At 32.4% G+C, this 15,300-nt stretch overlaps 3 protein-coding genes across 3 annotated transcripts; 1 reads left to right on the forward strand and 2 right to left on the reverse strand.

The window, feature by feature from the left end:
- Nucleotides 1–3,365: 3,365 nt before the first annotated feature.
- LOC124835272 (isoaspartyl peptidase/L-asparaginase) lies at nucleotides 3,366–5,172 on the reverse strand. The gene is made up of 4 exons (XM_047310168.2): nucleotides 4,902–5,172; nucleotides 4,564–4,797; nucleotides 4,384–4,470; nucleotides 3,366–4,036 (listed from the first exon to the last, which is right to left on the reverse strand). The coding sequence occupies exons 1-4, from the start codon at nucleotides 5,061–5,063 to the stop codon at nucleotides 3,551–3,553; spliced, it is 969 nt and encodes a 322-aa protein (XP_047166124.1). The 5' UTR covers nucleotides 5,064–5,172; the 3' UTR covers nucleotides 3,366–3,550.
- A 976-nt stretch (nucleotides 5,173–6,148) lies between these two features.
- BASL (breaking of asymmetry in the stomatal lineage) lies at nucleotides 6,149–7,484 on the forward strand. Its single transcript, XM_047310167.2, has 4 exons — nucleotides 6,149–6,285; nucleotides 6,407–6,732; nucleotides 6,807–7,078; nucleotides 7,263–7,484. The coding sequence occupies exons 1-4, from the start codon at nucleotides 6,228–6,230 to the stop codon at nucleotides 7,369–7,371; spliced, it is 765 nt and encodes a 254-aa protein (XP_047166123.2). The 5' UTR covers nucleotides 6,149–6,227; the 3' UTR covers nucleotides 7,372–7,484.
- A 1,316-nt stretch (nucleotides 7,485–8,800) lies between these two features.
- MPB2C (movement protein binding protein 2C) lies at nucleotides 8,801–13,218 on the reverse strand. The gene is made up of 5 exons (XM_088105071.1): nucleotides 12,935–13,218; nucleotides 12,579–12,662; nucleotides 10,506–10,838; nucleotides 9,670–9,888; nucleotides 8,801–9,189 (listed from the first exon to the last, which is right to left on the reverse strand). Exons 1-5 carry the CDS (start codon nucleotides 13,100–13,102, stop codon nucleotides 9,019–9,021), a joined length of 975 nt encoding a protein of 324 aa, XP_087961197.1. The 5' UTR covers nucleotides 13,103–13,218; the 3' UTR covers nucleotides 8,801–9,018.
- Nucleotides 13,219–15,300: the final 2,082 nt, after the last annotated feature.

The raw sequence follows: 15,300 nt of genomic DNA on the forward strand, positions 1-15,300 counted from the left end.
ATGATTTTACTTTAAAATTTCATAAATGAACAATATACGTAGTACTCAAACGGTTGAGATTAGGAATGACAAAAAAATCCGCATCCACGAATATTTGCGGATAAAATCTGCGACGGATAGTTGATTCTCGCAGATATTTACTACCCCAAAGTTGTGAGTAACGAATATTTTCATACTCGTTTATAAACGGGTCGGGTACGTGTATTATACTATCCGTACTTGCGGATATTTGCTATCCGTAAAAAATAAAAATAAATATTTAATTTATATTTTATTAAGTTGAATTTAATTAAAAATAATATTAATTTATATTTTATAAGGTTAAATTTAATTAAAATTAAATTTTAGTTTATATTTAATTTAATTTATATTATATTTTATATATTTTTTATAATTTTATTTAAATTTTATTTTAATAATTTATAAAAATATATTTTTTAAAATATCCGCAGATATTTTTTAAGCGAATATAATGCGAGTAACGAGTTGAGTTGCGGATAATTTTTTCTTTTGTCGGATCAGATTGCATGGGTAGGCATGTATCCAATCCGACCTATTATCATTCTTAGTTGAGATTGAAACTCTAATTACCTAATTTACCAAATTGACTTGTGTATTTATTTAAATATTTTTTTTAAAATATTGTACCATTTTGAATCATGAGGAATTGACGCAAATAGAAATTGGATTTAATATTTTCTCATAATGACTCATTAAAGCATTGAGTTGAACCAATTTTTACAATTTTAATAAATAATATTGTTATAATGAGTTAATCCAATATAATTTCTCCTGAACTTGAAAAAAAATTGGGTTTGGTTAATAAAAAGAGAAAAAAAATATGAAAAATGAGTAATACATAAATTAAATCACCAGGTAAATAAGGTGATATAGTAAATAGTTATAAATAATCTAAATATAAACATAATTTTACAATCATATTTATTATCCGACTAGATTATTTTCGCATAAATGTTCTTCACAAACTATAAATAACAGTCTAATAAATATAGTGTAAAAAAATATTGTAAAATTCACAATAGTTTACAAAAAAGATGTTTCACAAAATAATATTTAACAACACAATCCATCAAAATATTTTCCACTAAAATCCCAACCTATCATGCTTAGATGTATGAAAATGAGTTTGAATCTCTAAGTTGGAATGACTCATCATAAGACTGACTCATGTTAGATTGAATAAAATATATTTTTTGAAGATTAAATTGAATTTGACCTACTTAATCTTTGTCTTTTATAACTTTGATTCGAATTGAAGATGGGTTGACCATTAATTTATTAACAAGTCTTTTATTATTTTCTTATTATAATTATTTATCACTTTTAATTATATAGAATGATATTTTGGTTTGTTTTAAAACAAAAATGCCGTTAGATGTTATTTGAATTATTTTAATGCTTAATTTTTTATTTGTCAAATTATATATTGCTAATTTGATTTTCATATATTATTTATATAATATAACTTAATAATTAGGCTTATTGTTTAATTGAATAGATGAACACATCACTGTAATTATGTAAGCTAAGTTATTTTACTTCTATTATACTACAATGATCATATGAAATAAGTTAGAAAAACAAAGTACAATATATGCTTAACTTAACCATTCCACCTAACTCACAAATATGTGTTGGCTTAACTTAAGTAATCGACTTTTTACTCATACAAAGTGAGTTAAGTTTGGTTAAATTTTTCTTAGTTGGTAATTAACTATGGTGAGTAAACATGTATGAATCAAACTAATTAACTTTTAACAACCTTCCTTCTTAATCAATTACGGTACTGAGCGTGTTATGCAAGTTAAAATATTATATCAAGTAACTCAACCTAATGCCATTTAACATTTGACATGCTTATACATAAGTTATATTTTCAACACTCATCCAATCAAACAATTATATCAAAAAAATAATTTTCCTCAGCCCTCTTAACACTTAATGGTAGACAGAGTTCATGGTGGTTGTTAGGAATCCAAGTGTGAGTTTAAGTTCCACATTGAATAGAAATGAGAAAGTAGAACATCTTATAAAGGTGAAAAACCCATTAATCCATTGTCTTAAGGCTTTGGGTAGAGCGTAGTGTCAATCCTTTATATAGTTGGTTCCAATGTTATTGGTGTCCCTACAGGGAGTATTATGTTTATTTTACTAAAACCTTGATAAGTACTTGTGCATTTTTTTGTAAAGAATCTCCTGGATTATTTATCTTCTTCCATATGTATTTATACTTGTATTATGATAGTTTTTTCCTAAAAAATCATTGCTGTATTCTTCATATTCTCTTTATAATTTTTTCCTCAAAAAATCATCGCCTTATTTCATGTTCTCTTTCTTTTATGAATGAAAAATTTATTCCTTTCTTTTCATGAAATTAAATTGAATGTTTAATCCTAATTTCATTCTAGTCTTTCATCTTCAACCTAGCTCCAAATGTCACATTTTAGTGGCAATTTTACTGTAGTAAGTAGTTCATCAGATAAAGTGCTAGAGTTTCTTCTGTTTACGGTACATCATTATACATTGTTCTTTTTCTCAAATGGGGCAATCTCTTCTACGGAAGTTAGTAGTTCTGTCACGCTTTGTTAGAAGTTTGCGTTGTTGCTAGGAATTTTAAATGAGGGAGGTTTATTACAACTTTCCCTATCAATTATCAACAACTGATACATCAAATTAATCAAAACCTATCTCATCATTCCGAAATTAACCAGTGGTTGGAAAAATAAATCATGCCAGATAGTTTTATCCCTCTACCTTACCACACCAAAGTTAACATTTTATAACATTACGAAACTTTTCCGTGACTTCTGGTTTTGAACTGAGCTTGGTACTTACTGCTAAACTTAAAATGTAACCTAATTTCTTCACAGAATGGAAAGAATGTCGTCCTCCCCCTTCCCACAAAACAAAAAAACTAAAGGAAAAAAGATAAGCATTGTATGAGAAAGTCTATAATAAAGGAAAACACTGATATATATTGTAGGAGAAACCAACAAAAAAATTAAAGTACTGTAATTCTGCAAGAACTGTGCATAACAAAACAAACAAAGAAGTCTGTATGCTGATCATCTAATTTGTGATAAATTAACTCTTGAAGTCTTTAACCTTCCCTGGCCAGAAAAGTTCACAAGTTCTCTAACACTCCGACAAACAGGAAGTGTTGGTTATCGTTTTGCCTTGACAAAGTCCATGTGGAATCTCACGTGAGATTAAATTTTGATGTTTGATCTGGTTCACTAATAAAATTTACGCTGTTATTGACAGTTATGCTCTATCAGAGGTCAAGAGCATAGGTTATATTGCGTTATGGTTGTTTTCCCGTCAGCATTTATGGAAGACGATGATTATAAAACACCTGATAATGATAAGGTGATCACATTCACAATGTGGCACAAACTACACAAAAAAACACAGATGTCATCGATAATGGCAATCTGTACCTTGAAAAGCATATAGATTCTCCTTTGACATAAGCGCATGAAGCATCATCAAATGTCAGAATACATTAAGCTTGGGAATCGGAAAAAGATCACTCAAATTTGGCAGCAGGCCAAATTGAAATCTCAGAATACCCATCTTCAGTAGCACAAGCTCTGAACATGCCTGTTGTATTAAAAGGCATTGCAACTTCTCCTTTGGCAGACACAGCAACCAAACCAACAGTGCCTTTTGGCGTGCGTTCATGCACAACACAAGTCGCAGCTTCCTCGAGAGAAAGACCCTTAAACTCCATCAGAGCAGCGACATCTCTTGCCACAGTTCCTCGTATTATTGCTTCACCTTTGCCTGTTGCCGAAACTGCACAACGTGTATCAGCATAGGTCCCAGCACCTATGACCGGTGTGTCACCAATTCGGCCAACCATTTTGTTCACTAGTCCACCAGTAGATGTTGCAGAAGCTAAATTTCCATTACCATCAACAGCCACACACCCAACAGTTCCAATTTGACTATCACCATTAGCAATTGCTGTTTCTTTCTTGGTATCGTTTTGGATAGGTTGGGTGTAGTCAATCTACATATATGTGAATCAACATCGTTGGAAGAATAAAAAAGAAACTTTGAGGCGATTAATGTAGGAAACAACTTATATGTACTTTCTTAAGCATGTTTTAGTAATGTTGTCTGATTAAAATTAGAGCACTTAAGCAATTTATATTAATATTTAATGCAAACCTACATTGTACAAATGATTAAAATGAAATTACAATTCCGACAAGAGGATGAGAATAAAAGCTACATTAGCATCAAAGTGTAATAAAAAAATACTGAAAAGAAATGAGTTTTGATAAGAAAACAAACAGTATGACATAAATAAAATATATGCAGAGTAAATGCATGCTTGCTTTCAAAATTAAGTACCTGGACCCTATTGGCTTCTATTGCCTGCTTTAGCCTTTCAATGTTTTCTGCGGTGATAAAATGGCTTGAATGGAGAGTCTCAACTCCCTGAAGACGAAGGATGATTAGGAAGAAAGACGAGTGTTGTTGAAGTTATAGTAGTAATAAATGTCGATGATAAGAAACGGAAAGGAGAGTAACTTGTTGTCTCGCAAATTCCTCTGCTCCATCGAAAGCGAGATAAATGTGAGGCGTCTTCTCCATGACCAATCGAGCGAGAGAGACGGCGTTGACAACCGTAGTGAGGCCGGAAACGGCTCCGCAATTCATAGTGGTGCCGTCCATGATTGAAGCTTCCATTTCGACGGTGCCTTTGGAAGTGAGCACAGATCCCTTCCCCGCGTTGAACTGAGGAATGTTCTCCAACTCCCGAACCTAAACGCCCTCCAAGACAAAAAACAAGACAAAAAACGAATCAATAAATCACCATACATAAATACGTAATACGTACTTGTGAGGATGATTGATATGATACGTACGACGCGCTCAACCACATCGAGAGGAGGCAGTTTGGCTTTGAGAGCTTCGACGCCGATTTGGAGGCAGTGGCGGAGGGCTTCCTCTCGTGGCTGACGGCGCTCCGGTGGTAGCGAGAGAGGGATGTCGCCGGCGCCGCCGTGTAGAGCTATGGCCCAACCCATACGTTGCTGTTGTTTGTTGAGTGTGTCTCTGTTGTGAAGATGACTCGCTCTTAACTACCCACACTAACTCCCATTCTCTGTCACACCAAAATATTATTTCATACTTTCACACGTCAAATCTCAAATACGTGTAAACAAGGATAAATATAAACACTCAATTATTATAAATATAAAAAAAGTTCATAAATCTTGTCAATCTTGTCAATCTACAGTAAGCATGAAAAAAAAAAGGGTGAAGGTGGGATTTAGTTTCAATTATTTTTGTGAAAATGTGGAGAAAGTGGTGGATGACTATGAACATGCTCCTCATCCACCTCAGCCATGATTTCAGAACTGAAAATCACTTTAATAAAAAAGTTTCTTCTCAGTTTCTCCTAACAGTGTAAACTATGATATTAGGATTAAACATGTTTGCAGGATTTGAATACTAAATTAAAATTAATCTTTGTTTCAAAATTTAATGTCAAATTTTAAAATTGAATAGATATAATTTTTTTAATCTAATTAAATGAATTTGTTTTGATATATTAGAGAGTGTTTCATAAGAATGTTTGAGTTTTTTACATCATCTACTACATTTCATTTCATTTTTAAAACACTGTTTAATTTTTATATTTAAGAACCAAAATATAAATAGGGATGAATTTCCATTTTATTTTAAAATTATTTTAAATGTGCGAAAGAAACCCTTTGAAACTATTTTAGTTATATTTTGGAAATAGGTAAATATATATTAAAAAAGAAGGTTAAAATTTGATACCCAATAAAGATCTGTAATCCCTAATGGCAACGGTCACAACTCACTGAGGATAAAGTTTATCCACAGCCCATTTTTTAAAATACTATCATTATTTATTTTTCTGTTACAATCCTTTATTTATTACATCAAAATGAAACATTTGATCAGGAATTTAAGCCACGAATTATGGTACGTTTACTCCAAATTTATGTTAGTTTATTGTAGCAATTAAAAAAGATGCCATGTAATGACCTTTCTTTCTTCAGCTTCATTTTCTCTTTAATTTCTGGTCAGTTTCAATAGGCAAAATGAAATTGTGTGACATTTGGTTTTTGTCTAAACTCTGATGTTAAAGCAAGTTCTCCTAATTTTAATCTGTTTCAGGTGAATCATATCTCCTAGTATACCCCAACAGAGAACAAAACATGACCACAATGACGTGTCTACTCAGATCATGTTTCTCTGTTTGCCGGTTGCCCTTAGGTAAAGTGAGAAAGCTAATTTCTTGCTTAATATTTTGTAGCTGTACATTTATTTAAACAGGATAAAAAAAATTACAATGTTTTCATTTTTATTCTCTCACCATTTTCTGAACTGTTGTCAGATGATCACGAACTGACTTCACCCCCCTGTGTGGCAGCGAAAAACATGACATTCAACAAAAGCGAGGAAAAAAACTTCAACAGTATCTGCAACAACAATTTCTCACGGTCGAGCAACAAATGCAACAGCAAAAAACACCTGAACAATCCAATAATAAAGGACAAAGATGTTGGTGGGGTTTCCATCGGAAAGAAGTTGAATCATTCGAGTTGGTCACTCTCTGCAGATGAAGATTACATAGTTTTTTGCTTTGGAAAGGATGTGACACAAGAAAACAAAGAAGTCAAAGATCTCAATCTCAGAAGTTCAAGGCCGGTGAACAGGAAGGTACGCAATTGCACATCATAAAATTTTGTTACCCTGTTTGGCTTTGTTCGATAACCTTCGATAATCTTTAGCAGCTGAAGTATGGTAAGGATGAAGAACAAGACAGTGTTTGGAACATTCATGACAAAAGTTCAAACTTTAGCCAGCATCGTAATGATGAACATGATGGAGCTTATGTAGTTCACTACCACCACCCTCAACTATCCTTGCATGGAAAGGAACGAGTGATGGTACAAATGGGCACACAGAAACAAAGGGCGTGTCACGTTGAGGGAATTGAAGAATCTGCAGAATCGAGAAACTCTGACCAATCTGAGAGCAGTAGAAGTTCTTTTGCCTTTCCTGTGTAAGTTAATTTTTGTACGAATTTTCGGCAAAGTGTGTATTTATAATAATAGTAGATTAGACTCATCCTAGTAAGTAAATTTCATTACACAAATAGCAAAGGAATAGTTTAACTATGATTAGAAATAGACAGTATGGATGAAAAAATGAACATATGTATTGATGGTTTTGTTTGAAAAACACAGACTAGCTTGGGAATGGATTGGAAGCCCTGTACAAATGCCAAAATCAGAAGGTTTGCACCTGAAGAAGCACAAGTCGAGAGCGGTGACATTTCAGTGTTGGAGATTCTGATTCCTGCTCATTCTTTTATTTTATTATTGTGTTCCTCAAGAAAGAATTCTTTTAGTCAGCTACCAAATTGTACTTTTGTTCATAGTCAATATGTTGTTATGTATTTTCATATCTTTGCTTTGCTTTGATTTTTCACGCATCAATTTACATCCATGTGTGACATATCATATCCAATGTACAACCAAATCCAGTGTTAGAATGAGACAATCAATTTACAACCAAGGACATATCATATCCAATGTAGGACCAAATACAATGTTAAAATAAGATAATCAATTTACAACCAAGGTTACTGGTTGCGCCACACAAGCCAAGCTTGGTGTTAGCCCATTTTAACATGAGGGATAAACTTTAAAATTAACTACCAAATCAAGGTTATAGTAAATTTTCATGTAACATATACATCTATAACTCAAAATATACATAACAATTATATTAATTATTAAAATAAGTTTATTTGTAGGTCAAAATAAATAATTATTATGTAAAAAAAATTCAAAATTATTCCTTTGAAAATATCTCACTTAAAATTTATGAAATTATAAAATGTTTCTTATCAAAATTTATTTATTTGATCGTATCATTTAAACAAACAAAATATTCATGCCAAAAGTATATTTTAAATAACACAACATATATTTCATAAAATACCTCTAGTTAAATATCCTCAATAATCCCGTATCCATTAAGATTAAGCACAATTTAAATATTCATTATAATTTCCCTTCTTGTTCCTTGGCCGGAATTAACTTTATAAGTAAAATAATTACAAATTACTACTACTATTACTGTTATCATCATCTTCATCCTTACTTTCTCTATCATTACATTTTTATCATCATTACAACAACTGTTACCATAACTACTGTTTAATGTTTATCTTGCTTCTACTGAAATATTATATCATATTATATAATATCTTCACCAAATGTGTCATAAATCGATTTATACAAGAGTCGATAGATAAACATAAGTGAAAATAGATAATCATCAACTGGGTCGACGCAGAGAGGTAAAAGGCGTATAATGCCTACTAAGCAGTCATCACCGTTCCTTTCATTCAAGATAAAATAGTACAGGTTTTCAAATTTCCACCGGTTTGCATGTTCAATGGATATGGACTATACAAGGAATTAACCAGAAAACAACTTGGGAAAAAAGTGTAATTTTACACAAATACTTTGCCATTGTCAGCCGTAACAGTTGCAGCTCGCAGGTGTGAAAAAAACACGGTACACAAATCGATACAAGTATATATATATATATATATATATATATATATATATATATATATATATATATATATATATATATATAACTACTGCCAATGGGAATCAGCTGCTAGAAGAAAACTTGCAGAATGCCACTTCAAAGAGAAACTAAAACAAATCAGGTCATGATTAACTCTGGTTTTGAAAAATCCGATCCATTGGTCTGGTGAAATTCTGAATGCAGTTAGACCCGCGAGAACACATTTTCATTTCATTGAACATGCTCGTTTAGTACTTCGTCACATAAACGGCACAACTTTAAATATTTGTTCAGAAACAGGCTTGTAAGAAAATCAATCTCCCTAAGACAGGATAAGTGCCTTACCATTTTGACTAAAGGGACATAACGTGTAGACATCAAATAAAACTAGTGACTTTACAGGTTAAAATCTTTGGATTTGAAAACAAATGACTGAAGATGTAACCTAGCATTAGCAGCAGCCGCAATAGATTCCTCGTCTTGTCTTTCCTTGGTAATAGCAACAGCAGCCATATAAGCTTTTCTTGCTTCTTCCATTTCCTGTAAATCCATCTCGTCCAAATCATCCTGTTCAACGTTTACTTGAAAAGCTCAGCATCCAAGAATTAGATATTTATGCACACTAACACAATTCTGTTCTAGGAAACAAAGATATACACTAAAAGTCGATTTGGTAGGTAAGAAAGAAGTAGAATGGACGAAGCAGGAATGGTAGAATGAATGAAACAGAAAAGGCACATGAAAACAGATTAGAAATAAATCAAACAACCAATATTGTTTTCACTCTCTCCCTCCTATTTTCATTCTACCAAACAATGTATAAATTTATAGTCTCGTACCATATACCCCTTTACGGAAGTGAAAAGAATTAATAGAATCACTGAATTTGTAAGCATGCACAAGTGGAAGCCAAGCACGCTGATAAACAAGTTATTCACGTATCTTGAACCAGGAAGGCAATCCAAATCATAGGACGGTGTTGAAATTGTTATCATAAACATGCGGAAAAATGTGCCGTGTACATTTGAAAAATATTCATAAACTCACAATACTTGGCAGATGACTGAAATCATAAGGCTTCACATCATAATTGTCGGTGTATTTAGCAGTGTCAGTTTTTGATAATCCTTCCAGTAATAACGTGAATGATGAAATATCCGCTTGCATGGAACCTAGCTCATCTTGAAGTTTCTCTACTTTCTTGGTGGATGTCATAGCTTCCCACTGTATCTTTTCAAGAGCAGCTTGCTTGTCTGCGAGCTTAATCTGTGGAAAAAGGAGACTTGTTAATGTGTGAAAAGAAGTACTTTAAAACTTCCCTAAGGGATACAAGGTTGGTTTGGTGGTAAAAGTGGAAGGGAGGAAGGAATAGATGGGTCATGGGTTTAAATCCCGGCTAACAAAAATTAACATTTAACAACTAACTTCTTGCTGATAAAAAAAACAAAAACTTTAAAACCTCCCCCTCACCAAGGAATTGAGGAATTCTTCCCCACTGTATATTATCCATCAGAAACTAAGATTGGATAAGGCAGTATAAGATCTGAACACAACATTTTATTTCATTGCATTCTATGATTGAGGTTCATAAAGTCCAAATAAACCTATAGTAACAATTTCTGTGGGGCAACACGCGTCAAATATTGAACCGTTGCAAAATCTTAAGTAGAATCGAAAACAAAATCAAATCTGTCAAAGTTAATCGTGTTGCAATTGTTAAGCCTTTCAGCAGATAGATAGATAGATATATAGATGTATGAAGCGTCCGTAATAAGTGAATAGGTATCATTAAGACTAAGTGTTAAACTTGGCTAAAGTAGATGTATAGAAAGACCTTACGACAAATTATTAATGGAAAAAAGAATTTAGAAGCGGATCATTACTTTAGCATCAGAGAGCTGCTGTTGTGTAACCTTCAGTAACGTGTCCTTTTCTGAAGCCTGGTGCTTCAGCTCATCAAGTTTTGCGCTAAAAGCATTCAACTGGTCTCTTGTGTTTTCTGCTGACTTTAGAAGTTCATCTTTCTCCAACAATTTCCTCTGAAGTTCCTCTACCTGTTCCTTCAACACATTCAACTCTTCACTGTCTCTTGAAGAAAATGTGGAATAAGCATCAGTGTCATTGCCACCAGTTTTTCCTTGTTCTTTTTCTCCATGATCCCTTTTCTTTTTGGCAGGAATAGATTGGGCAACATTCCTACTTTTAGTATCCGTTACCTATTAGAGGATGTAAATGATTCACTACAACAATCACGGTAAAGAAATGCAGTCACTCAGTCATAATGCACTATGCACAGAAAATTTAGCATTTATGAGAAATTATTCTTTTCAAAAGAATAGTTTCAGACTACCTATGAACAAGACAGGAAAAAAACTAAAATAACGGCAATAAGCAAGTTGAATCAATAGTAAGAAATCGATACAGATATTTATAAATTGAACTTCAACATTTGGAAATAGGACTAAAGCTCATGTTACTTGAACTACATAATACCAATGGTCAGTCAGAAAAACAACCTGATTCGAATAACAAAATCTACATCACCAGAGTCATACGAATGGACCTAGCATTCCTTTGCTTGTGTTGTATAATATTATTATTATTATTATATCACATTATAAACAAAGACCTTTCTGCTCTCCATCTTACTGAAGGTTTTCCAGTCTAAACTAATGGAAATTTTTTGTTCAATGGTTCAATCTTCACTGACTGAGTCAAGGTGGTAGCAGTGCCAACCACCTATGATGAGAACATGGGTTTGAATCTCAACTTCTAAGGAAGCAGCTGCTGTAAAGAGGCAGTCAACCCATGTATTAACATGATCACACAGGGATTAGTCTCCCAAGTAATTCAAAGGGCCCAAACCAATAGGGATACTTCATGGGTTCAACAAAAGGGAGAAAAGGGGAAGTGAACTATTAAAAGGAAGGGATTTAATCAGGTGAAGAAGTATGTAAAAGGTCCTAATACACAAGCACATATTTCAGATATAATATGAAAAAAAAGGACAGTCAGCAACGCACGGATATTTTTCATAACATACAAAGGATCGAAAATTATTAAATTTCATATCAAAAGTCCAAGTATCGCTAGAACTACATTTGTTTCAAATCAGGAGATTGAAGAGACAGAATAATAGAGATTTGTTATGTTACTCAAATTGTGTCCTCATTTACATGAATAACTATCATATTCAAACCCATGCACAAAAGTTTCCTGAAGTAAATGTTGCTAGGCATTAACTTTTGATTATGGACACATGTACAACATGCATTTAAGAGCAGTAAAAAGTACCAAATGTGGTAAGTTGGAAATATACAGAGCTTTTCTGGTATTTGTGCTTGAGGAGGAAATAGCTTAGTTCCACAATTTTTCATATAGAACTTCCATCATGGCACCACTCATAAATCATAAACGCAGTCAAAATATGCAAAATCATTCCACACACAAGGATACTTGTACTAATACCAGAGACTCAAAATTAGGTAAAGCTTCAGCCTGTATTGATAACTGAAACTGAAGTGTGACAGATTCAAGTGGGAATTTAAACAGAAAGATGGAAACAATAAAAACTAACTCTGCATCATTGCAAGGTTGTCAAATTTTTGAGTTGACTCCTAACTATTAATTGTTTACTAACCTACGCAGAGAAAACAAGTTAACTATATGATACGCATAAATTTTTCATATTTTTTTTACATTAGTTAAGGAGTTGAGTCTATCAGCCAGGTCTAAGGAAGTTCCATTAGTAAAACAATCTTGATTGCAACTGCCATGATAGAGAATTTCAAATATTTGCATAATATATCCAACGAAAGGAAGTCCTTAATTGCTCCCATGATTGAACGTGTAGAGTAAGATTTATGAAGATTAGAATAAACCCAAAAGAAAGGGAAACTTCGAAGAAATGGAAAAAATTTAAACAACCGCAGAGGGAAAAGGTGATCCGGTCTTACTCTTTTAGACAACGATTCTCTTGTAGGTGTCTTGGTGTAGATCATGGAACCATGCCGCGTGAACGAACTGTTCGCTTTACGATCCTAATCATAATTACACAACAGAGTACTTAAGATAATTAAATATAAATTCAAGAACACCAAATGTCAGAAGATCGCCAATTGTCACAAGTCACTAGATTTCAAGATGTTGTCAGCACACAAGCCAATACAGTAAAGTGGAAGTTACATAATTCCCAAGTTGTTATTTCCTTTTCCTCTTGCACAAAAAAAAAAAACAAAATTTTCCTCCTTTTTGCGTTACCCTGAATTCGGAAGAAAGGAGAGGGAAAAGGGTTGAAGGGTTAGAGGGTTACGATGAGTGACTGAACGAGAGGGACAATGCCGACGAGGTCGTTGTAAAGGTCGCGATCCACATTAGTATTGGGCGCCGCACCGGAAGCTAACGCGTGCTCTTTCGATGAAAGCCATGAATTGGTCTCAGACAACTCCGAATTCTCCTGCAAATCCATGAAACGCTGCATTTTCTGCACTTCTCGCCGCAGTGGAGAGGAGAGAGAAAGTTAGAGAGAGAAATACTCTGAGCTGACTGCACTTTGAAAATGCCTCACTCCTCTCTGCAGACAGACAAAACAAAACAACGGATATTCATCTTTAAATGACGGATATGCCCCTACACCTTCCTCTTACAATTATATAACCCTGCTAAAGTTTAATTATATTTGTAATGTTGAAATTTAAAGTGAATTCAATCTTAATCTCTTAAATTAAAAATATTCTATTTTCCAAAAACTATATTGTTTTTACCTCAAAATATTAAAGTTTAGATACTAAAAATAAGTTTTAAAAATTATTTTAAATTCTCAAATTCAGTATTTAAAAGTTTTAGCCATATTTTTTTTTAAATTTGAGAAATTAAAGTAAACTTTTTTACACTTAGAAGATATAAATAAATTTATTTAAAATTTCAGTAGATCATTTTAATGGTATTGAAAAAGGAAGAACTAAAATAAGTTATTTTTTTCTAATTATTTTAAATTTTAAATCTTTTAAAAGTAAAACATTATAACTTTAAAGAATTGTTTCTCCATGATATAGTATTGCAAAAATGACAATAATGTGAGAAATTCCTACAAGTTTTGTAATCATCTAGTTAAAATGTATGTTTTTATATTATATTAGTATACATTATTCATCCACAAAAATGATAATTAACATTACGTAGAATTAATTGTGAATAAAAATTAATAGTGTTCTCTCAGTGTGTAAAACTCTAGAAAATGGTATTTTTAAGAGTGGTGGTAGTATAAAAATAGTGAGACTCGACTATTTTATTATTAAATGGTTTTATTATAAATAATTTTATTATAAAAGAGTTTCATTATTTTAAAATGTAGCATCACTCTAGAAACCACTTTTTTAGAGTTTTATATCTTCTCTCTAAGAGTTCTAACTCCTGAGTCATCTCTTTGACCATTAGGAGGTCCTAATCAACCACGACAACGAGGTCTACTTTTCTGCCCGATCAGTTTCTTCAACAGAGCAAGTAGGTTTCGACTTTTTTTCCCCTTTCATTTCCAAATCTGTTTTAGACGAATTTAATATTTTTGCATGTGTAAACATGTCTCTCTTACTTGTTCTTGGTTCATTTAGAGTTCTAAGAACTTTGTTCGTTTGGAATTTGGTGTTTCGTAGGTTCGTCTAGGTATTCCTTGCGGTTCAAGTAATCGGTGGAGCGTAGACAGTTTCTTTGAGAGGTAAGGGAAGGTAAACCTTGTCTTAATTGTATTTGTAGTGTAAATTTTATAATTTTATAAATTTTATACGTTTTAGTAGAAATTGGGGTTAGAGTAAAGTTGACGTATGTGAAATTTGTGTTTTTGTGATATGGTGTTAGTGCAAATGATATAGGGATGTATTTGTTGTTGTATACTGTATTGTTTGTGTGTGATGAGGATCTTTCATTGTTTAAAACAAAATTCAAGTGGTGGTAAGAGTAGAAATTAAGTTACTTAGAATTTAAGCTTAAATGGAGGGGTCTTAGGTAGTGAAATTTAGAAATAGGTATGGGAATGTTATGGGATCTGTTTTGGCACTCTCATGAGGTTATATAGAACTTGTTAGAAGGGTTATATGATTTAAAAATTGTATGAAATGAAAAGGGTCATTTATAGGGGCTATTTTCAAGTGTTTTTGGTGTAAAAAGAGGGTGTTAAGTGGTAAAATGGTGAGGTAAATGGTTTGCATTGTTTTGGAAGGTTACAGGTATGTTATCACACATATTAGGACTTGTCTAGGTGCTTAAACCAGTAACATCTGTTCTAAAATGGAAAATGGCTTCATAGGTTGAGTTTTTAGCCCATTTAAGGGGTTCTAAGAGGTGAAAATGAGAAGTAGGACAACTGAGAGTATTTGGACTTATTTATGCAGGTTGCAAACTGGTTTGATGGTTTAAAATGATAGAAATGAAATTGAGTAGATTATAGGAGTGAAATTGGGTTTTCATAGGTCAATTTGGGTTTAGAGGGGTCAATTCAAGTTAGATGTATGTTTAGGGGCTTTGTGTAAGACCCATAAAAAAAAAAAAAAATATATATATATATATATATATATATATATATATATATATATATATATATATATATATATATATATATATATATATATATATATTTATAGTAGTAAATTTTAGTATTTTATTAGTAATAATAATTTTAATGGA

The sequence above is a fragment of the Vigna umbellata genome, chromosome 1 (genome assembly GCF_029865625.1).
Source record: "Vigna umbellata cultivar VRB3 chromosome 1, Vumbellata_1.0, whole genome shotgun sequence".
Classification (NCBI taxonomy): Eukaryota; Viridiplantae; Streptophyta; class Magnoliopsida; order Fabales; family Fabaceae; genus Vigna; species Vigna umbellata.